Source organism: Hippocampus bargibanti, linkage group LG05 (genome assembly GCF_051943395.1).
Source record: "Hippocampus bargibanti isolate YZ-2025 linkage group LG05, ASM5194339v1, whole genome shotgun sequence".
Taxonomy (NCBI): domain Eukaryota; kingdom Metazoa; phylum Chordata; class Actinopteri; order Syngnathiformes; family Syngnathidae; genus Hippocampus; species Hippocampus bargibanti.
In genome coordinates this window covers 18407501-18429990 of record NC_142738.1, presented here as the reverse complement: position 1 = coordinate 18429990, position 22490 = coordinate 18407501, and the positions used below count along the sequence as shown (strand labels likewise).

Here is a 22490-nt window from a genome sequence, read left to right as displayed (position 1 = left end):
TAAATGCCATAGTTGTACGCACTACTTTTCTTTTGTCACTTTTAGCAGCACTTACTTTCTTTGGAGGCATGATTAGGGCTAAAACTCTTTGTACACCTATATTAAATGCTAGAGCACAACGCAGCACGTCCGCAAGCGACAACAGTTGGTCACGGAGAGAGCAATACACCCGTACGCCGCTCAGCACCCCACCCTCGCGTACGCACTCACGCGTCGTATTGGCGTTCGAACACCGATTGGTGTTCGAACTACGAAGCAAGAATATCTCGAATATTTTGTTCGAACTCCGATTTGTTCGAACTGTGAGGCGTTCGAGAACCGAGGTACCACTGTACTTAATTACACTTGACTCAATAATCCAATGAATAATTATAGTGTCATTTTTTTCCAACTACATTGATTTTAGTAGACTTAGTAACCTTGAAAATTCAACATTTTCACTATTTTGTAAAGGTCTTCTGGGGTGAGTTCATTGCCTTTGAGAAAAGAAACGTTTTCAGTCATGTTGTAGGCCATTTAAATCAATGTGAACACATACTGTACCTGCACAGTTGTCTTTCTATGCCTTATACTGAACATGTGCTTCGGCTTGATATTACTTCTAAATACTAAATACTAAATAAGCCGTCTAACTACCCAAAATATACTAAAATATACAAATTATGCTGACAAACTATCACATGATTCTCGGAAACTATTTGTTAATTTAATTTGTTCATTTTCCCCACAATCATATTTCCGCTAAATTGTATTCAATAACTTTCATCGTGCAAGCTTCTGATAACATCCCACATCCCTTGAATTAGTGTGAGATGTTCCAAAGATGGAGTTGGCCATATTGGATTAAAACTCAGATGAGTCACAGGATTAGACCACACCAACACACATGGAGAATCCTTGCACCAGAATATTGGAGAGAGTATGTACAATAATATCAAGTGCTTTTAAAGTACTAATTTGTTCAACCATTCAGTTTACCTATTCTCTTGCTATTTAGTCAGACATGAGTTATTATTTAGTCTGAAATCATGAGGGCAAGTCAAATCTGACATGAAACTAAGGTTTCTCTTCCAAAGTAGCACAAATGAAAAACACTGTTTAGAATTGTTCATGAATAGAAACAACAAAACAATCACCAAAATGTGATTCAAAAAGTGTTAAAAATATCCATCCATCCGGTATCAGAACTGCTTAAACCTCACTGGGGTCGCATGGGGTGCTGTAGCCCAGTGATTTTCAACCACTGTGCCGCGGCACACTAGTGTGCCGTGAGAGATCATCAGGTGTGCCGTGAGAAACTATCCAACGCCCCTTTTTCAAATGTAAAATTTTACAAACATTTATTAATCATTTTCTGCCAATATTATGTCATTGTCCTATGTCCGTGCTGAAAAGATTGGGAGGGTAATTTAATATCCGTCCGTGTGGCAACATGACTCTGATTGCCTCTTTCCTGCGAGATGGTTCGTGGTGTGCCGCAAAAAAAAGGTAAATCCAATGTAATGTAAAAAACGTGCCCTGGTTCAAAAAAAGGTTGAAAGACACTGCAGTAGCCTACACCAGCTGTCTTCAGGCCCTTGGCAGGGGACACCCTGAACTCGTTGCCATTTGTCCTCACACCCGCAATTGGCGACACTTTAGAGTGCTCAATCAGCCTACCATGCATGTTTTTTGGAATGTGGATGGAAACCGGAGGACCGAGAAAAGACCCACGCAGGCTGGGTGAGAACATGCAATATCCCCACAGGGAACCCGGAGATGGAATTGAACAAGGTACTCGGTACCTCTGCATATTAGGTAATAATAATAATAATAATAATAATAATAATAATAATAATAATAATAATAATAATAATAAAAATAATAATAATAACTGTTTACATCTTGAAAAACTCCATAGCTGAGAAAATGAAGCATATGAAGGGCACAAATTTACATTGAACTTGTGTGCAAGTGGCTGTGTGTAATTTAGAAGCATGCATGACGTGATGCCATGCAGTGACAAAATGATGTATTATCCTCAGAAAAACAATATGCTGATTTGTATTATTAAAATTGAAGTACAAAGGTACAAACGTACAAAGTTTAAAAAGGTAAAATTGTAAGAATACATGTACTGTATCTAATGTATGCAAAAATTAGTATAGGCACCCAACTGCACCCAACTGCTCACTCTTTGACTGCACAGATCTATGGCCTTGTTCAAACGACACAGCTTTTTTTCATTCATAACTGCTCTGACAGACTACCAGATAAATATTGTTTCGTGTCTCCAAAAGGGCAAGTTGTCAGACCGACTCAAACCTACCTAATCATCGCGTGCTTCTGAGAAGATTCAACATAGGTCAGGATTCGGCATATATATATATATGTAACGGAGTTGTACACTTAGGTTATTAAATTATGAAGGAAGTGACGCAACGGCGCACAGTGTGGCACTATGTCCCGCCCATAGTTTCCAGAACAATCTCGAGGAGATTCAGGGTGAGTCGCAATTTTCTGTTGGTCTTGATTAACGCGCATTTTCATGACAATATCTTATTTTGTTTCCCCTTTTGTACTGTCTAGTGTTATCTAATTAGTTCCCTTATTCATTTCGAGTCCAGATTACTTTTTGTGTCATTATTTACTTCACGTTTTGTCGAGTGGAACTTAGCTTCATAGTGCTTTTCTATTGCGCAGTTAATCACAAGACGAAACCCATGCGACTTCACCCATCCCTTCTGCCATACTGTGTTGCAGGTAATAATTGTTTCATTTCGTTTTTATTGAACAATATTTAGTTTCTTGTGTCGTGCTTCATTTGCCCGTGAGTGTCCGTGGCTGGTTGAACTGTGCGCCAGCCATTACAAGCGCACCGCGTGTTCTGCCGAGTCTCCGCCCATGATGCGTTCAGGGACATCTTGTAAATAACAGTGAACTTGTGTTGTATTCTCTTTTTCTGTAAATAACCACTATACGATCACACGTTGTTAATTCTGTTTTGTTATCTACAATGTTTTGCATTTGAGAACAATCTCGAGGAGATTCAGGTTAATCACAAGACGAAACCCATGCGACTTCACCCATCCCTTCTGCCATACTGTGTTGCAGAAATAAAAGAAATAAAAAGACACATCCACGCGTCTCGTCTTCATTAATACAGCAGCATCGTGGGGATGAAGACAGTCACTGTTGTGACACCCGTCACATTGGTGCCGTGACCCGGATTCACAAGTGACTCTCCACTTCGGACCGGGACCGCGATGCTGCACAATGAAGACGCTGTGCAGTCCCATCACTCGGTGGACGGTGTGTCGACCCCCGTTTTGGAAATACATGTAGAGTGTTAATTGTCTACCTGCTGTTTTGCAATTGGTGTACTTTTTTTCATGTACGTGTTTTTGTGTGTTAAGTCTAAGAATGAGCTCCTTAGAAGTAACAAGTAGCACACCGTTGAATGAGTGTGTTGGTAGAGGTAGAGGCTTCCCAACCGTGTAACAGTTGTATAGTGCAATCCAGAGTGGTGTAGGTTGTACAGAGGGGAATGGGCAGGTTCGAGCTGAGGCCACTTATGTTAGTGGGGACAGAGTTCCTTCCCAGACCCAGTGCAGTGCATCTACGACGAGCGCACAGACAACTGATACACCAGCAACAGATACCTTTCTCCAGTCTGTCACAGTTATGTAGTGCTATGCAGGGTGATGTAGTTTGTACAGAGGGGAATGGGCAGGTGCGAGCTGAGGCCACTTATGTTAGTGGGGACAGAGTTCCTTCCCAGACCCAGTACAGTGCATCTCCGACGAGCACACAGACCCTGACACACCGGCGACAGATCCCTTACTCCAGTCACCTGACGTAGTTGGTCAGATGAGTGACATAATTAGACAGCATTCTTGTACATCCTTGCCCGATAACCTTGTCTATTGTGGCTGTTGGTCTTTCTGTTGTCTTCCGTGTGTATGTTGCCTCACTTCTGCATAATTTAAGGGGGGTGTATGTAACGGAGTTGTACACTTAGGTTATTAAATTATGAAGGAAGTGACGCAACGGCGCACAGTGTGGCACTATGTCCCGCCCATAGTTTCCAGAACAATCTCGAGGAGATTCAGGGTGAGTCGCAATTTTCTGTTGGTCTTGATTAACGCGCATTTTCATGACAATATCTTATTTTGTTTCCCCTTTTGTACTGTCTAGTGTTATCTAATTAGTTCCCTTATTCATTTCGAGTCCAGATTACTTTTTGTGTCATTATTTACTTCACGTTTTGTCGAGTGGAACTTAGCTTCATAGTGCTTTTCTATTGCGCAGTTAATCACAAGACGAAACCCATGCGACTTCACCCATCCCTTCTGCCATACTGTGTTGCAGGTAATAATTGTTTCATTTCGTTTTTATTGAACAATATTTAGTTTCTTGTGTCGTGCTTCATTTGCCCGTGAGTGTCCGTGGCTGGTTGAACTGTGCGCCAGCCATTACAAGCGCACCGCGTGTTCTGCCGAGTCTCCGCCCATGATGCGTTCAGGGACATCTTGTAAATAACAGTGAACTTGTGTTGTATTCTCTTTTTCTGTAAATAACCACTATACGATCACACGTTGTTAATTCTGTTTTGTTATCTACAATGTTTTGCATTTGAGAACAATCTCGAGGAGATTCAGGTTAATCACAAGACGAAACCCATGCGACTTCACCCATCCCTTCTGCCATACTGTGTTGCAGAAATAAAAGAAATAAAAAGACACATCCACGCGTCTCGTCTTCATTAATACGGCAGCATCGTGGGGATGAAGACAGTCACTGTTGTGACACCCGTCACATATATATATATAAATCAGCGTCTCACCCACCATGGGTGGTGTCTGTCCCCCATTTTAGCTCGGGTCCTCTACCAGAGGCCAGGAAGCTTGAGGGTTCTGCGCAGTATCCGTGCTGTTCCGAGCACTGCGCTTTTCTGGACTGAGATATCTGATGTTGTTCCCGGGATCTATTGCAACTACCCGTCGAGTTTGGAGGTCACTGCCCCGAGTGCTCCGACCACCAATGGCACGACTGTCACCTTTACCTTCCAGGCTCTCTCCAGCTCCTCTCTGAGCCCTTGGTATTTCTCGATTTTCTCATGTTCCTTCTTTCTGATGTTTCCATCACTCGGGACCGCTACATCCACGACAACGGCTTTCCTTTGCCCTTTATCTATGACCACGATATATGGTTGGTTGGCCATTACCATCTTGTCAGTCTGTATCTGGAAGTCCCACAGGATCTTTGCTCGGTCATTCTCTACTGCCTTGGGAGGTGTTACCCATTTTGACATTGGGGTTTCCAGTCCATACTCCGCACAGATGTTTCGGCAGACTACGCCAGCCACCTGGTTATGGCGCGCCATGTAGGCTTTCCCTGCCAGCATCTTACACCCTGCAGTTATGTGTTGGATTGTCTCAGGTGCCTCTTTGCACAACCTACACCTTGGGTCTTGCCTGGTGTGGTATATCCCTGCCTCTATGGCTCTGGTGTTCAGGGCCTGCTCATGGGCAGCCAGGATGAGTGCCTCTGTGCTGTCCTTTAGGCCAGCCCTCTATATATATATATATATATATATATATATATATATATATATATATATATATATATATATATATATATATATATATATATATATATATATATATATATTGTAGCCGTTGAGGAATGAGCGCACACGACTAAATGTGGAGACGTGTTTATTCCAACGGCTAACAAGTGGATCTGAACTGAACAGCAAAAGCAGTGCAATACATGCAACATGAACTCCCCCCTCCCCTGCACCTGCTGGGTGAGATGCCTGGTCCTAGTGCCCGCCACACAGCCCCCCCCCCAGAACACCCAGAAGGAAGGTCAAGGTGAAAATTTTGCAGGGGGCTTAACCAGCCTGCTCCAACGACTACGCAGTCCGTCATTAGGTGGTGTAGGTGATTCGGGCGAGACCTCAGTGGGGGAACGACACTCAACCCTGGCATGCCGCGGTGAGGCTGGAGGTTTCGGAGGGCGTCCGCGACGTGGGGCCTGGGCCGGCGAAACGTCCTCGCCTGCAACTAAATGAGCCGGTTTGAGCCTGTCTATTGAAATTCCCTCCCTCCGCCCACCCATATCGAGCACAAAACTCTTTTCACCGTGTTCGAGCACTCTAAACGGGCCATCGTACGGCGGTCGGAGGGGAGAGCGGTGGGCATCGTGACGCACAAAGACGAAACGGGCTGACCTAAGAGCAGACGGAACAAATATTTTGGGGACGCAGTGGTGAATTGGTGCTGGAGTCAGGGGCTCTGCTGGCAAAAGGGGGAATGAAGGTGCACCCGAAGCTTCAGGCAGAAATTCACCAGGAACGCGGAGTGGTTGACCGAGCACTAACTCTGCGGGGGCGGCGTTAAGGTCTTCTTTAGGGGCCGAACGTTACCCGAGCAGGACCCACGGAAGCTGGTCGACCCAGTTACCGTCCGACAGCGCGGCCCGTAGCGCGGCTTTCAGTGACCGGTGGAAGCGTTCGCACATCCCGTTAGCCTGCGGGTGGTAGGCCATAGTGCGGTGTACCTGCACACCCAAGGACTGCGCCATGGCCGACCAGAGCTCGGACACAAACTGGGGGCCTCTGTCCGAAGTGATATCGGATGTCGTGCCGAAACGTGCGACCCAGGACGACAGGAATGCGCGAGCAATATCTGCTGAGGTCGTGGAGGACAGGGGGACTGCTTCCGGCCACCTAGTGGTTCGATCGACCATGGTGAGGAGATGTGTGCAACCCTGCGAAGGAGGGAGGGGCCCGACCAGATCCACATGGACGTGGTCAAATCTCCTGTCCGGAATTGGAAAAGTTTCCAGGTTTGCTCGGGTGTGCCTGTGGACTTTGGCGCGCTGACATGCCACGCATGCAGCTGCCCACTTCCTGACGTCCTTCCGTAACCCAGGCCAGACAAACTTGGCCCCAATAAGTTTGACTGACGCCCGGACGCCACGGTGTGAGAGGGAATGAATAGAATTAAAAATTCGCCGACGCCACTCCTGCGGAACCACGGGACGAGTGCGACCCGTAGACACATCGCAGAGGAGAGCGGGACCCCCTTCACACAGTGCCACCTTCTCAAGTTTCAGGGCTGTGCCTGCTGCCTTTAGTTCGTGGATGTCCGGATCCTCAGATTGGGCGGTGGCCATCTCTGAAAAATCCACTCCGAGCTGGACTGGACACACAATCGCGCGTGACAAGCAATCGGCCACAGGGTTACATTTGCCGTCCACGTGCTGAATGTCAGTTGTGAATTCAGAAATGGCCGCCAAATGCCGTTGCTGTCGGGCCGACCACGGTTCAGTCACCTTTGACATGGCGAATGTGAGTGGTTTGTGATCCACATATGCGGTAAACCGGCGCCCCTCGAGGAGGAAACGAAAATGGCGCGTTGCAAGATAGTGTGCTAACAACTCTCTGTCGAAAACACTGTACTTGCGTTCGTTATCTTGCAGTTTTCGACTGAAAAATGCAAGGGGCTGCCATTCGTTCTCCACAAGCTGCTCAACCACCGCCCCTACGGCAACATCAGACGCGTCGGTAGTCAAAGCTACCTGTGCGGTTGAGATTGGGTGGACCAGAAGAGTTGCACCCGCAAGAGCTTCCTTGGCCCGTTGGAAGGATTGTGCTCGTTGCGGTGCCCACTCGACGGGGTCGTTAGCCTTCTTTTTTCTCAAGGCGCCGTAGAGGGGTTGTAGGAGGTCGGCTGCGTGAGGAAGAAACCGGTTGTAAAAATTGATCATTCCCAAAAACTCCTGCAGAGCCTTAACTGTGGCCGGGCGGGGGAAATCCACCACTGCTTGTACTTTGGCGGGTAAGGGGATGGCGCCCTGTGGAGAAATGCGATGCCCCAAGAAATCGATCTTGGACAGACCAAATTGGCACTTAACAGGGTTGACTATAAGGCCGTGCGAATCAAGGCGCTTGAAAACTTCGGTTAAGTGCGACAGGTGTTCCTCCGGTGAAGGGCTGGCCACAAGGATGTCGTCTAGATAGACAAATACAAAATCAAGACCTCGCAAGACTGAGTCCATCAGTCTCTGAAAGGTCTGTGCCGCCCCCTTCAGGCCAAAAGGCATACGGAGGAATTCAAAAAGGCCAAAAGGGGTTATTACTGCAGTTTTTGGCACATCTTCTGCCCGTACCGGAACCTGGTGATAACCGCGAACGAGGTCAACTTTGGAAAAGATCACGGCTCCGGCCAAACGTGCGGAAAAGTCCTGGATGTGCGGAATTGGGTAACGGTCGTGTGTGGTTACATTATTAAGCCGACGAAAATCACCGCACGGCCGCCAAGAACCGTCACTTTTGGGGACCATGTGCAATGGTGAGGCCCACGGGCTGTTGGAACGCCTCACGATGCCCAAGCGCTCCATCGTCGCGAACTCCCCTTTCGCCATTGCCAATTTTGCCGCGTCGAGGCGACGAGCGCGGGCAAAAACTAGCGGGCCAACCGTGGGAATGAAATGCTCTACCCCTTGTTTAGTATCGGCATTGGAAAAGGCGGGTGTGGTTAACGACGGATAATCGGTCAGCAGGCATTCATAAACGTTACCCGATGTTAAATAATTTGCATGCGTTAACGCCCCGAGCCCTTCGGCCATACACGGAAAAGTGGCGAAAGAGATGGCGTCAATCAAACGACGGTTGGCAATGTCCACAAGAAGTCCGTGAGCACATAAAAAATCGGCGCCAATTATGGGAACTGTGGTCGCGGCAACAATAAAGTTCCACTTGAATTCCCGTCCGTGGAAAAGCACAGTCACCGACCTGGAACCGAAGTTAGCGATGGGAGCCGTTAGCTGCGCACAAGGCAGGCCCGCATCCACCTGCCATCTTGTCCGCAGCGGTGGGCGTCAGCAGGCTTACTTGTGCTCCGCTGTCCACCAGGAAACGTCTTCCTGACGAGGAGTCCGTGACGAAAAGCAGCTCGCTTTCGTTGCTGGCGCCCACGGCTGCTACTGGTTGTCGGGCGTTGAAGATTCCTGTCGTCTCGTGCGCAGCGTCGAGGTGCGCAGCGTCAAGCCTTGGTACCAAACCGCTGATGGAAATAGCAGGTGGCTTTCCCGCGCCGCTTCTGCGATCCCACTGCGGCCACGACGGTCGGATCGATTTACACGGCTAGCCGCCGTATCGCCAGAAGCACTCTATCTGCTTCTTCCGCCAAGCCACGATAGTCGCCGGTGGCTAGGCACGTCGAGTTAGCGAGCACGGCGCGCACTTCGGGTGGTAGCTGGCGAAGGAAAATGTGGGGAAAAAGGAATCCGCCATCATCCGAATTCAACAGCGACAGCATTTTGTCCATTAGATCCACTGCTGTTCCGTCGCTGAGTCCGGGAAGCGAAAGAAGTCTGTCTGCTCTCTCGGAGGCCGACAGCGTGAACCGTCGGAGCAGCCATTGTTTGAGCGCGTCGTACTTCCTGCATCGTGGAGGCGCGCGCAGAAGTTGCATCATGCGATGCGTTGTCGGTTGGTCGAGGGACGCCACGACCATGTAATATTTTGGGTCATCTGTCGTGACGCCTCGTAGGTGAAAAAGTGCTTCCACATGCTGGAACCACGAAGCCGGGTCGCTGTGCCAGAACTCGGGCAACTTCGCGGCGTAGGCGGCAGCTGCGAGTTTGGGCGCCGGTCGTGGCGACATGGCCGTAGAAGATACATCTTCGTCCGTTGCCATGAACATTTCCATCGTCGGGGTCACCAGTGTAGCCGTTGAGGAATGAGCGCACACGACTAAATGTGGAGACGTGTTTATTCCAACGGCTAACAAGTGGATCTGAACTGAACAGCAAAAGCAGTGCAATACATGCAACATGAACTCCCCCCTCCCCTGCACCTGGTGGGTGAGATGCCTGGTCCTAGTGCCCGCCACAATATATATATATATATATATATATATAAGAATAACAAGATATAAATATAAGAAAAACAAGATGTTCACAAAACGAACTATTTGTTGAAAATAAAAGTAAACAAATCTTTTTCATTTGTTCTTGAGAATAGGATTACCTACATGCGACAGCGAGTTGTCCTCTCCTTCAGCCATTGTGGGTTAAAAAAAGCGAGTAGATATACAGTAAAGTCTCGTTATATCGATATTCAAGGGAGTCCGAAAAAATATCGCTATAACCGGGACTATCGATATATCCGACCCTGTTCGCATGTAATTTTCTCCGTGCGTGCATAGAAATAGTATCGATATAACCGGGACTATCGATATATCCGATATCGATATAACGAGACTTTACTGTACTTGGTTTTTCTGCTAAAGTTTCCTGGTCTGATCTGTTGTCAGCTTGGTTGATTTGCATAGCGCTGCCTCTGAAGGCTGAGGTAAAGTGAGTATCCAATCACAGGACGCGTACGTCATGTTCAACGCGAGCTCCTCTAGCTGGCTTTACTGTGCCAACTCGTGATCTGATTGGCTATCGCAACTGTATATCAACTACATGTGCCCGTTCATGTACAGCGCACAGATGCCCTCAGGCGTCGGTCAGATTTCATCCAGCCTGGCGACACAAACTAGCTGAATTCTGATTGGATTAAAAACTCTGACCTAAAACTACAACACTGAAAGGAGCATAACCAAATGGATATAATATAACATCAAGAAAACAGTATGTAGAATAATTAAACATATATTTAGAAAAAATACTTTTTTAATGAAATTGACTTTTATTATAATTATGATAATGATGTCTGATTATGTTAGGCCAGCAGAGAAGGCCTTGCTGTCGCTGACGGCCCACCACTGATATATATATATATATATATATATATATATATATATATATATATATATATATATATATATATATATATATATATATATATATACAGTGTTATACTGGATATGTGCATACAGTATATAGAGTACAGTACAGTAAATGCATCTGCAGTGCTACTGCATCCAACACAAGAGGTCAGTATCCACTCGTCCCACTACACTTGAGAGGTGAATCTCGGTGTGAGAGGCCACAGAAGGGCCAAGGTCATAAAGAGTATTGCTCCAATAAATTCGTTGATAAGACAAAAGTAGGAGCTCCACTTTAGAGTGGGTGGTTATTTCAAATGATCTTCATTTTAACCAAACGACATATAGTGTTGAATGATGGACTAAGGCTACCACACTTAAAATGCAAAAATCACCAGTGTAATATTAGAAGATGACTGTGCTCTTTGGAGACAGTGACAAGAAAATTTTGAGATGATGATTTGAGTTTTCCTAGAAGTATATGCTGTTATCACCCCTCCTCCATGTTGACCATGTGATCCAAGTTGATTCTAGTTTGCAATGCAAGGGAGGGCAATCGAAATGCCCTCATCTTTCAGGGAGCAGAGTGCAAGATAGACACCAAAGAACAGAGGAGGAAGTCAAAGCAAATTTTCTTTCTTAGAACTGTTTTTTTGGGCTTTTTTATTGAGTGTTTTGTGCCGAAAAATCCAACATTGAATAGAATATTACTGGTTGCAATGCTGGAAATCAGGAACAGAGATGACACAGACTGGAAATCTGACCGGGAACCACGCAAAAAAATCTCTCATTCCATTGAGGAAATTCTGAAAAAGCCCACTTGCACCAGAGAAGAAGAAAAAGTTCATCGCAACTGGTCTGTTATCAAGGAGAACACCCGGCTATCAAACCAGCTTTTTGGCTCAGGTATGCTCTTGACATCATGTTACACACGCTATGCGTAAATATACAATTTTCAATTAATATATTTGTTTCCCTTCAAGAAAGTCCGGAAATCAGGCACCATGAAGAATCTCCAAAATCCACTGTAAATTGTATCAGTGAGTATCATTTGAAAATAATATTGATGATGAGTGGTAAATTAAGATTTCTTTGCAATTTCACTTTTTTTCCAAAGGAAGTTGTGATCTAAATCCTCTATTATTGATAACATAATTATTTCAATGTATTAGGTGGCAGAAAAAAGAGGCAAACCAGGGTCACTTTTACACCATCGCAGGTGCAGGAGATGGAGAAGGTCTTTCAGCAGACTCAATATCTGGATGTCAAGACCAGAGAGCAGTTGGCTTCATATTTGTTCCTCACTGAGGGGCGCATACAGGTACATTTAAGAAATGTACTTGATCTATCCGATTCAATTTTTATGACTTGTCAGAAGTTGTTTAATGGATTCACTGTCACTATTTTGTATGTATTTTGCTGTTCTGTTTAGATTTGGTTTCAAAACCGTCGAGCCAAATGGAGGAAGACTGAAACATTGAGAGACGTTCATCTGACAGACAGACAAGATACACATTCACACAATAATACCCGATTATTTTATGAGGTTAGTTTTAAAAACTTTATATGCCATATGGACACTTCATCTATTCCTGCAGATTTATAATGACATGCAATGTAAAATTTTGTCTTCTGATGAGATGTTAAAACTGAGTTTAAAATGACACTGGCGTAGCAAAGTCTTCATTTGATGTTGATTTTCTTATCATGGTTGTGCATTACATACCAGTAACACAGAAACGTGACAGTACATTGCCATGGAAAGATTTTCAAATGTGCGGGTTACCTAAAAAATTGTCCCGTGTTTGAATGTGTGCTTTTTTTTTGTGTGAGTGTGGTGATATGAAAACCTCAAATTGCTGAAACAGATGTCCAATCATTGAAGTCTATTATCATCAATGAAGCTATTTGTGGCTCTTATGAGACACTGTGTCATCGATATGCACCTCTTTCTCCATCCATCAGAAACCACGACGAGCAACAATGTGTTGGCTGCCATGTTGCTCACAAGAGTTATTGCATTCAAGACTACTCCTCACAGGGAAGTCACCTCCCATCAGGCTGAACAGCACACATTTCACTCAGCGCAGAAGTCCATATTTGAACCTTCAGACCGTGATCTGAGAGTGATGAAACGCTTTGGTTGTTACCTTAGAATCACAATGTTTTGTATTGAAGGCTTTGAAGTTTTTAAGCTAATTTTCAACTCAATACACTTTTATGTAGTCATTTTTCTTTGCAATAAATGCCTTCTTTAAATATTAGACTGTTGTAACGGTTTGTCCAAAGGCTAAATAAACACAAAATTAATTTCATTTGATTTTGTGCTGCTGTCTTGTGCAGTAGATTATGTTATTTTCATGGCACCTCATTCCTTTAACAGAGATAAGATAATGTGCCGCCTATGTTCATCTGTTTGACCTTCTGACCACCGGTCCTTATCTGAACTTAAGCTTGTAAATTGAGGTTGCTCGCAGGTCAGCAGAAGAAGTGAGCAAAACATGAATGCGCAATAATTGTTGGACGCTATGGCCATTTCAGCAAAATTACACAAATGCCATAAAAACAATAAAATAAACAATACCTTCATAAATTGTATTCATCTTGATGGCTCTAAATATAAAATGGCTGCCCTTTAAAGGACAACCCACACCACTTTTTTGTTTCCTAACTGACATCAGAAAAACGTTTTATAGCATCTAAAATACCCAAAACACGCAAGCTGATGTTTTTAGTTAAATGCAAAACACCAATAAAAATGATTTAAAGTGTCCCAAAAGTGCCACAAATGAGCGAAACTGGGGAGATTCAGAAAGTCCCGTCCCCCTTGTTTGTGACGTCACATCAGGATACTCCTTCTCAAACTGCCTTGCTCCAGAATCAAAACAATGGCTTCAGAGAGTTCAGATTCGGAGAAGATGCTTTCTTGTTACTCATCCAGTTATGAATATGATTCAAATAGTTCTGAACAAGAAAGCATAAATGTTTGCAATCGATGAAAGAAGTCATCCCGTATCAATTCGAGCCGTCTACAAGGGATGAAACCGGTGAAGATCTCGACTCCGATGTAGCACCCAGAAAATGCACAAGATGGCGCACAAGCTGTGTTTCGTCCAGTATATAAAGCCGCTTATCAGAGCCGTAAAGCCGCCCGTGATTGGTTAAAATCCGTGGTAGAAGACAGAGGCGTGGGTTTTAGCACACACACAAAGGAGACCGCCACACGAACATCAGATGTTGAGACGAGAGAGAGCTCCTCTTTCGACAGCGCTCCAGAGTAAAAAATGACACGGCGGAAAGTGGATGTTTGTCCAATCGGTTTTCTCCACTAACATTGTAATTGCTCTCTTTCACCAGTTGAGCTCACAGTTAGCATATAGTGTGACTAAATGAGTAAACATTCATCAATCTTCCGCTATCCAAGTGCCGAATCGTTAACTCTGGTTAGCTTCCTCGTTCGCTTCCGCTCGTGGTCGACTGCTCTGCTCCGTTGGAAATGGGCTGATTTGTCCGCTGGGAATTTGTGTAAACTTACACCTTCCTTATGTGTGTTACTGCAATTGGCTGCGACACACAACGATTCCTTTCATCACTTTGCTGCTGTGAAATGTAAATTTCTCCACTGCGAGACTAATAAAGGCAAATCCATCTATCCATTCACCATCACGTTATTTACGTAGTTTTCCTTCTAATTTCACAATCAACATGGTGTTTTCTGACGAAAAAAGTACCCAAAATGCATTGTGTGTCGCTTTCTCGGTCAGGGGCGTTCTGAATGTGACATCACTTTGGGTATTGTCATCAACTCGAAAACAAGACTTGATGAATATTCAGCACGTGTCTTAAAACGTAAACTATAGCTATATGCGGTGGAATCTTGGTAAAATGCGCTAAGTAGAAGACATTTGAAGTGATTTTATAAATTATGGACGCAACTTGTCCGGAGGTTGTCCTTTAAAATCAATCGTGCATGATTACTCTTTTGTCAGTGTGGAAAGCAGTCACTATATACTGTATAAAGTTAAATACACTTAAGACAATAAAACATTTTATCTGAAATATGAATGTTGTGTCCGGAGGAATGAGAGGAGGAGAGTTGCTTTGTCAACGTGTTTATTGTGCCACCATCTTAGTCTACCTGCGGTCGTGACGTCACCGCTGCTTTACGACCTGTCGCAACATTCTGTAGCAGTGTGACATATGCTACATTTACCTCCCCTCCCTGAAGCAACCAAAAACACTCTGTAACAAGGGAAACCGGGTAGACTGCCGGTTTCCCTGCTTAGCTGTGTGGGTTATTCTGCCACGCGATAGGCTAAGCACTGGCTAGGGACATTCAAAATCTGTGATAATTGTCCAAATACCGAGGGCAAAGGCGAACGCGAGCTGGCCGAGACTCTGGCCCCACGGGCACGGCTGGTTCACGACGCTCTTCGAGGCGTCAGTAGTTTTTGCCTGAGAAGTCGTTCGAGGGGGTCGGTGCCGCCACTCTCCTTAGGCGGCTGGCATGCCAACGGGACCCGTCAGCCAGACAGAAAGTGGTCGGTCCGAGTTGGGCGGTAATCTGGACTGGTGCTGTCCAGAATGAGTCCAATTTGTGAGAGCAGCACGGCCGGCGAATGCGGACCCAGTCCGACACAGTAAGTGTGCGTTGCTTCGTCCGGCGCTTCTCGTTGGGCCCTCTGCTGGCTGAGGAAGAGTAGGGCAGGCCGTCTGCTTGGTTGGAGCTTTCTCCACCCCCGTTGGCCTGGGGGTGAATTGTGGCACCCGCATTGTCAGAGATGGAAAAGCCGAGTGCACAAAACAAGTCCAAGCCCAAGAGGTTGGCGCCATGACGGGATATTTGGAAGGTGAAGGGGGGGAGAGTCCTCGAGCCATAGCGCACTGTGAAGGTGGCAGTGCCCACCATACCAATCTTAGTTTGGCCATAGCCAAACAAGTCCTCAGCGTTGGCCTCGATCTGGAGATGAGGAAATAGCCGTCGAACTGTGGACACGTTCAACAGTGACCTGGAGGCTGCCGTGTCGAGCAGGAGTGGTAAGCTCACTCCATCCAGTTCCACTGTGCACCACTTGAATGGCTTGGCGCGCGAGCCCACGCAGTGGATGGTGGTTCGCCTCGGCTGGTCTGGTGAGCGGCGTGGCGGGTATGTTGACGTGGGAGCAGAGCGGCACATCCTGGCGAAGTGGTTCCTCCTTCCGCAGTGCTGGCATCTCTGTCCAATGGCTTTGCAAGTTGGCGCGCGTGTGGGGTGCCAGGCAGACCCACAGTTGGCACAAGGTCTGCGTGTGTTGGCCCGTTGATGTCTGACGACATTTATCTCGGTACGGTCGTAGGTGAAGGTGGGAGCAGAGCGGCACATCCTTGCGAAATGATTCATCTTCCCGCAGCGTTGGCATCGTTGTCCGGTGGCTCTGCAAGTGGGCGCACGTGTGGGATGCGAGGCTGACCCACAGTTGGCACAAGGCGTGCGTGCATCGGCCCCTTGACGTCTGGCCACATTTATCTCGGCACCGTCGTATGTGAAGGTGGCGTCTGGGAGTGGAGGGGTTGGAGCAACAATCTGTGCCAACGCGGGAGAGTGTGAAGGTGTGGGTGGGTTCACGAACCGAGCCGTTAATTGTGCTGCGTTCTCCAATTGAAACGGCATTTCCACAGCCTTCGATAGTGGGAGGTCGTCAGGGTACAATAACAGTTTCTCCCGTAGTTTGGGATCAATCGTGTGCTCGGCGAGTTGATCCCTAATCATTTCCTCCTCCAAGCGGCCGAATTTACAGAGGCCCGCTAAACACCGCAAGTCGGCAACGTAGTGGTGGACCGACTCGCCTGTTCGTTACCGTCGTTGACGGAAGGCAATCCGCCGGACAATCACGCCCTGAGGTGGGGCGAAATGTCGGGCCAATAAACTGACACAATCCCCGTATGTCTTCGCGGGTCCAAGAGAGCGAAAAATGCGCTGCCCCTCACTACCTAAACTGTGTATTAGCATAGCCGTTCGGCGTGCTTCGCTTGCCTCGTTTAGTCCGGTCGCCGTCAGATACGTCGTAAACGAGTCATACCAGCGGGACCACGGGACTGGTGGCTCACCGGGGAGCGCGAGAAACGAGGGGAGGGGAGCTGTGTAGAAGTCCATCTTCGTCGCCAATGTTGTGTCCGGAGGAATGAGAGGAGGAGAGTGGCTTTGTCAACGTGTTTATTGTGCCACCATCTTAGTCTACCTGCGGTCGTGACGTCACCGCTGCTTTACGACCTGTCGCAACATTCTGTAGCAGTGTGACATATGCTACAATGAACATTTAAGTAACCCTCACAATAATTTAATGTCACGTGGGAGTTGACAGCTGGGCGGGGCCTCCGCTCCCGACCTCCGCCAGCTGCTGTCAAATCCGTCATCTCAAACACTGGGACATTTAAACCAGTGTCGGAAGGTACGACGCCTCGCGCCTCGCCCGTGCCTTGAACTGCTATCGGTACGAGAGTTTGCTTCGCCCGAGGTATTTATTAGCCGCAATCGCGTAAGTCTGCTACTTTCGAGATCGTCCACTGTTTTGGACCCTCGTGTGCCTTTTTCTTTTCCCCGAGCTTGTGAGGCTGGACGGATCGCCCCCGCCCGCTCACTCGCTGTGCTCTGTTTTGTGATTTTCTGTTCATCACGTTTTTTCCGGGTCCGTGTTATCTCGGACCCGCGCCTTTTGTTAATAAATCATCTGCCAGCACCAACGTCTCTGCCGCCTGCTTTGGGATCCCCCCATTCATTAGTGTTCCGACAAGTCAGCTGCCACTGTCGTGTTCGGAACATGACATTTAAAAATCCTTTTCAATTAGAATTTGAACTACATTTTACAAATCAGTATATTTAGGATGTAAGTCATGGTTTGATAACAATTATCCATTTTGGAAGTCAGCGTACAGTTTTTACATAAAATTTTCCAGCACCCCATATGTCTCTGTTTTTTATAGTAGTTGTCCTGAACTGTTCAACATCATAGTACTCTCCCTAAAGTGGTTCACCTCTCATGTAGCTATTTGCATCCACCCTCGTATAAAATGGATAATGCCTCTTATTGTGATGGAATGGAAAGGTCACCATTTAATAATTATTTGCCAACAACCATTCACACACTTGGACAATTTAGAGCAAGGGTGTCAAACAGTTTTTTTTGCCGCGGGCCTCATTGTAGTTATGTATTGTATTGTATTGTATTGTATTGTATTTTATTGTATAGAGCGCACAACAAATTAATGAATAACTAGTTTTAAAATTCCAAATCTGAGACAATGGTTCTCAGTCGTAAAAGGGTGGAGTGCCCTCTCCGGGTCGGGGAGGAGATCTTGCCTCAAGTGGTGGAGTTTAAGTATATGGGAGTCTTGTTCACGAATGACGGTACGAGGGAGCGAGAGATCGACAGGCGGATCGGTGCGGGGTCTGCTGTGATGGGGACTTTGTACCGATCTATCGTGGAGAAGGAGCTGAGCCAAAAGACAAAGCTCTCAATTTACCGGTCGATCTACGTCCCAACCCTCATCTTTGATCACGCGCTATGGGTCGTTACCGAAAGAACGAGATCCTGGATTCAAGCGGCCGAAATGAGCTTTCTCCGTCGGGTGTGCGGGCTCTCCCTTAGAGATAAGGTGAAAAGCTCGGTCATCCGGGAGGGGCTCAAAGTCGAGCCGCTTCTCCTCCACATAGAGAGGAGCCAGATGAGGTGGCTCGGGCATCTGATTAGGATGCCCCCTGGACGCCTTCCTGCCCCACTGGCAGGAGACCCTGAGGTCGACCCAGGACACACTGAAGTGTCTGTCTGCCAGCTAGCCTGGGAACGCCTAAGGATCCGCCAGGACGAGCTGGAAGAAGTGGCTGGAGAGAGGGAAGTCTGGGCTTCCCTACTCAAGCTGCTGCCCTGCAACCTGACCCCGGATAAGCGGCAGAAAATGGATGGATAGTTTTACAATTTTAAGTAAATAATAATAACTGTTATTATGGTTTACATGGGACGATTTGAAATTTTGGTTCAGACTTTAGCAAGCATCATGGAGTTTCTTAATTTTGATTTACTTTCGAGGGCGAAATAAAATTATGAGGCGGGGCAGATTTGGCCCCCGGGCCTTGACTTTGGCATCTGTGATTCAGAGTTTTCGTCTAACATAACATGCTGGTTTTTGGAATGTAGGATTGAAAATATTCCAACCCAGAACTTCACAACTTTTAGGCAGGCCTTCACACCACAAACTATTCCAAATCATTCTTCATTTTTACAATGTTCTAGAACATTTGGAGTGTGTATTCATTGTGTCATGCATAGGTCATTTGAAAGATGACATGATGTCTGCTGCTTTTCAAAGACTGAGGAATCCAACATGGATCCAACAATGACCCAGCCAACCCATATCCTTTTCTTTTTTTGTGTGAGGGTATTGCTGATAATTGCCAATTACAGAAAGGCTGGCACAACACAAGCCACTCTATCACCACCATAAATAAATTCACAGGATAAGATCTCATAAAATATGTCAAGGTTTTGTGTGAAGGTAAACTTTTTACCCCGGTTAATTATGTGTTTATAGCTGTGTTACGCCATCGTGTACTTTTGAATGAAGTGTACATCACTAATGCTTCAAAATATAAACTACTGTATAAAGTGGGTGGAGATGCAAAAAAAATGTAGACACATATTATCCGAGAGGTGGCGCACTTGCTCCCATGATTCATAGAAATTACGCCGTGTTTTCCTGAGTGCCGTGGTTTGAAAACCACCCGACTTCATCTCGATGCCGTTACAGTTCTTTTGATGCCGTGTTAAATTTTGGGGGGTAATGACAATATAACATTTTGACCACATATTTAAATTTTCTCCAAAAAGGAGGCGTAATATCCGTATCCCCATCCTCCTCCCGTCCGCCTCTGCGCTGTAGGGAGGAGAACCGCAGACCAACAGGCTGGGTGAGCGGAGGGGTGACGAGAAAAGCCGGGCAGTGAAGGGCGATGGCGGCCGGCGGGCAATGCGGAGAGTCTGTGGATCAGTACCGGGCCGAGGTGGAACGGCTGTCCCGGGAGCTTATCGAAGCGAACGGGGAGAAGATTCGGGCTGCGGAGTGCGGGCTGGTAGTCCTGGAGGAAAACCAGACGCTGAAAAACAAGTGTGCCGACCTGGAGAGCGGACAGGAGGCTCTGAGGAAGGAGTTGGAACAATTACAAGAGGTAAGAGACGAGATGATGCTCACTCACTCCAAGCAGGGGGGCGTCCATAGCTCATGATGTGTAAGCACCTGTGTGCTTTGTGCTGGAGGTCAGATGAAGAACCTGAGAGTTCATAGACATCCCTTCACTCTCTAAAGTATTTCTCCACGTGAAAATACTTTAAAGTCAATCTCTTCAATTGGCATCTTTATTCAAGATTTGTGGTGCTGCACTCAGTATAACCATGCATACTTAGAGCCATATCCTACATGCATACTTCCGATTTGTTATCAATTTCATTGATGATACTATTCTGCTAAACTGCAGGCGTGTCAAACTAGTTTTAATTGGGCCCCAAATTTCGGTTTTTCGCAGATGGCAGCTGTAACTGGAAATGAGCTATCACATCATCATATTATGTAAACACAGTTGCCCCTACATTTCATTGTTACCATGTATTTATTTTTGAACAGCAAATTGAAGTTGAAATCAGACATCATGGAAAATAGTGACACCAAATAGAACTCATACTCAAGTTATGTTGACAACAGCTTTGATGAAAAACACATCTGTAAATCTGTGAAATGTGGCCTAAAATTGTGATTATAAGTAACAGAAACACAGTGACGTGCGGTGAGGTTCATGGCTGGTGAGGCACTGACGTCATCACAGTCAGATTTACAATCATATGAACTCCACAGAGTAGTTTATGCACCATTTAATTGGCAACAGTTAACATGTTTTGTTTAAAATGTCATGTCAGCATTCTTTATATACTGTATACAAACGGTAGCATCGAAACAAAGAATTAAAAAAAAAACATTATTATCATGTTACCTTTACTTATAAATCAGAATCAGAATCAGAATCATCTTTATTGCCAAGTATGTAGGACACACAAGGAATTTGTTTCCGGGAGAACACGCTGCACTAGTATCGTTGTCAAAAAAAACTGCTAAGTGGCACTATACAGTTCCATTTTGGTTACTGTTGAAAGAGAATGAAGTCCAAGTCTCTCTGTCTCAATGGAGGTCACTGCCAGAAGTCGTCCTTGATCAGTCCTGTTCCGACTGCATGTTTTCAGTCTTTTGTGCTGAGAATGAGCGCTCCACTGATGCTGTAGTAGATGGAACAGTGAGCACGAGCTGGAGCAACTTTGTCGCTTCAGGAATAGTTTCAATGAGATCCTTCTTGGCCAAAAAGCTGAGAAGCTGTCCAGGAAATTTACATTCATCCCTCACCGTTTGTGAGCGATACAGTCCGGTGTTGGTCTTCCTTTAATCATTATTTCCTGCTTCGATTGAAAGTCCAGTTGAGAAAATTCTTTCAATTTAGATATGTAATCCTCCATTCTGAAAATAAGGCCAAGCAACACGAAAAAATGACTGGATGGTTGCACTTAACTTGCTAACTGTTGACTGTAGCTTGCTGTCATTAATTCTATTATTCTGGAGCCGAGTAGTCGCAAAAAGAATCTCTAATCACCAGTGCCCCCTGTCATGAGGCAGGAGAACTGTGTGCCTCACCTATGCACACAATTTTGATAAAAATAAAATAGAATAAACACTGTAGTACAGTGTTTATAATGTACAGTGACTGTACATTATATATACCAGCTAAACTGTAGAAATTTAGTTCATGTACTAAAAGCTTTTGAAAACTTTAATAGTGATATGCAGAGGGACAGCAATGCGGTCTCACGGCAGAGCAAGCCAGCACAGTTAGCATAGTGATTGCGCAATCCATGGTGAGGCACAGCAAACTGCTGCCTCACCACTCGTCTCCACTTAGTATTTGAACGGTAAATGTGAAAACTCGGCGATAAAAAAAAATATCCAAAAATGGTGAATTTAAATGGAAAAGAACGTTAAAGTACAAATCACTAAATAAATATAACTGTTTAATTTATTTTGTCATTTGACATTTCCATGATGACAGGTGAGGCACAGACTCACCTGCCTCCCCTGACTGCACGTCACTGCAGAAACAACATAAGGTGAGAATAAGTATGAGTACCGTTGGTGAAGGCTCATAAAATGATCACATTTATTTGGATGCGACTCATCATGCATCGGAAATCAATTTGGATTGTGCACAGGTAATTTGAAGCCACAATTGTTTGATTCATGTTAATTCTGTGTGAAACTTCACAGTACAGCACTTGTCACCCAAACAAATTCGTCATTGTCACCTTACTGGAGCAGCACAATGAAGTTGTAGTTAGCACAGGTTTCAATCTCAGAAGTTAAGTGAGAACAATTGCTCATTGTTTTATGGACACAACTGACTGGCAACCAGTGCAAGTTGTAACACGCCTCTCTCCCAATGTCAACGTGCATCGGCTCCAGCTCGCCTGTGATGTTAATGAGATGAAATACGGAAGATTGGATGGTAGTACTGATTTGCATGTTTGTTTCGCAGTCACAGGAAATGGATTCGAATCATGACTGTGTTCTATCTGTCATGCGTTTCAATCGACTTCTTCCTTGAACACAAACTTGCTTGTGTTCAAGGAAGGGGACAAAAGAAATAATGTCATCTAC

At 45.7% G+C, this 22490-nt stretch overlaps 2 protein-coding genes across 4 annotated transcripts in view; both read left to right on the top strand.

The window, feature by feature from the left end:
* Positions 1-22490, top strand: part of bicd1a (BICD cargo adaptor 1a) — a 110123-nt gene that overhangs the window by 53101 nt on the left and 34532 nt on the right. For 2 of the 3 annotated variants that reach the window (XM_088997107.1, XM_088997105.1), the window contains exon 2: positions 19683-19968. In XM_088997107.1, the coding sequence (XP_088853233.1) occupies positions 19753-19968 (216 nt within the window). In that variant the 5' untranslated portion in view covers positions 19683-19752. Of the gene's footprint in view, positions 1-12202; positions 12316-19682; positions 19969-22490 lie in introns of those variants that run through there. The other variant, XM_088997106.1, reaches the window with a different exon arrangement.
* LOC148898138 (intestine-specific homeobox-like) lies at positions 10880-14713 on the top strand. Its single transcript, XM_088997113.1, has 5 exons — positions 10880-11675; positions 11753-11809; positions 11942-12090; positions 12202-12315; positions 12735-14713. The coding sequence occupies exons 1-5, from the start codon at positions 11489-11491 to the stop codon at positions 12891-12893; spliced, it is 666 nt and encodes a 221-aa protein (XP_088853239.1). The 5' UTR covers positions 10880-11488; the 3' UTR covers positions 12894-14713.

What these genes read in the sequence shown, in the direction of transcription:
- LOC148898138 (XM_088997113.1), top strand. Translation starts at nt 11,489, where the DNA reads ATGCTGGAAATCAGGAACAGAGATGACACAGACTGGAAATCTGACCGG. An exon ending in AAACCAGCTTTTTGGCTCAG is followed by an intron (nt 11,676 to 11,752) that starts GTATGCTCTTGA and finishes TTTCCCTTCAAG; the next exon opens with AAAGTCCGGAAATCAGGCAC. An exon ending in TCACTGAGGGGCGCATACAG is followed by an intron (nt 12,091 to 12,201) that starts GTACATTTAAGA and finishes TGTTCTGTTTAG; the next exon opens with ATTTGGTTTCAAAACCGTCG.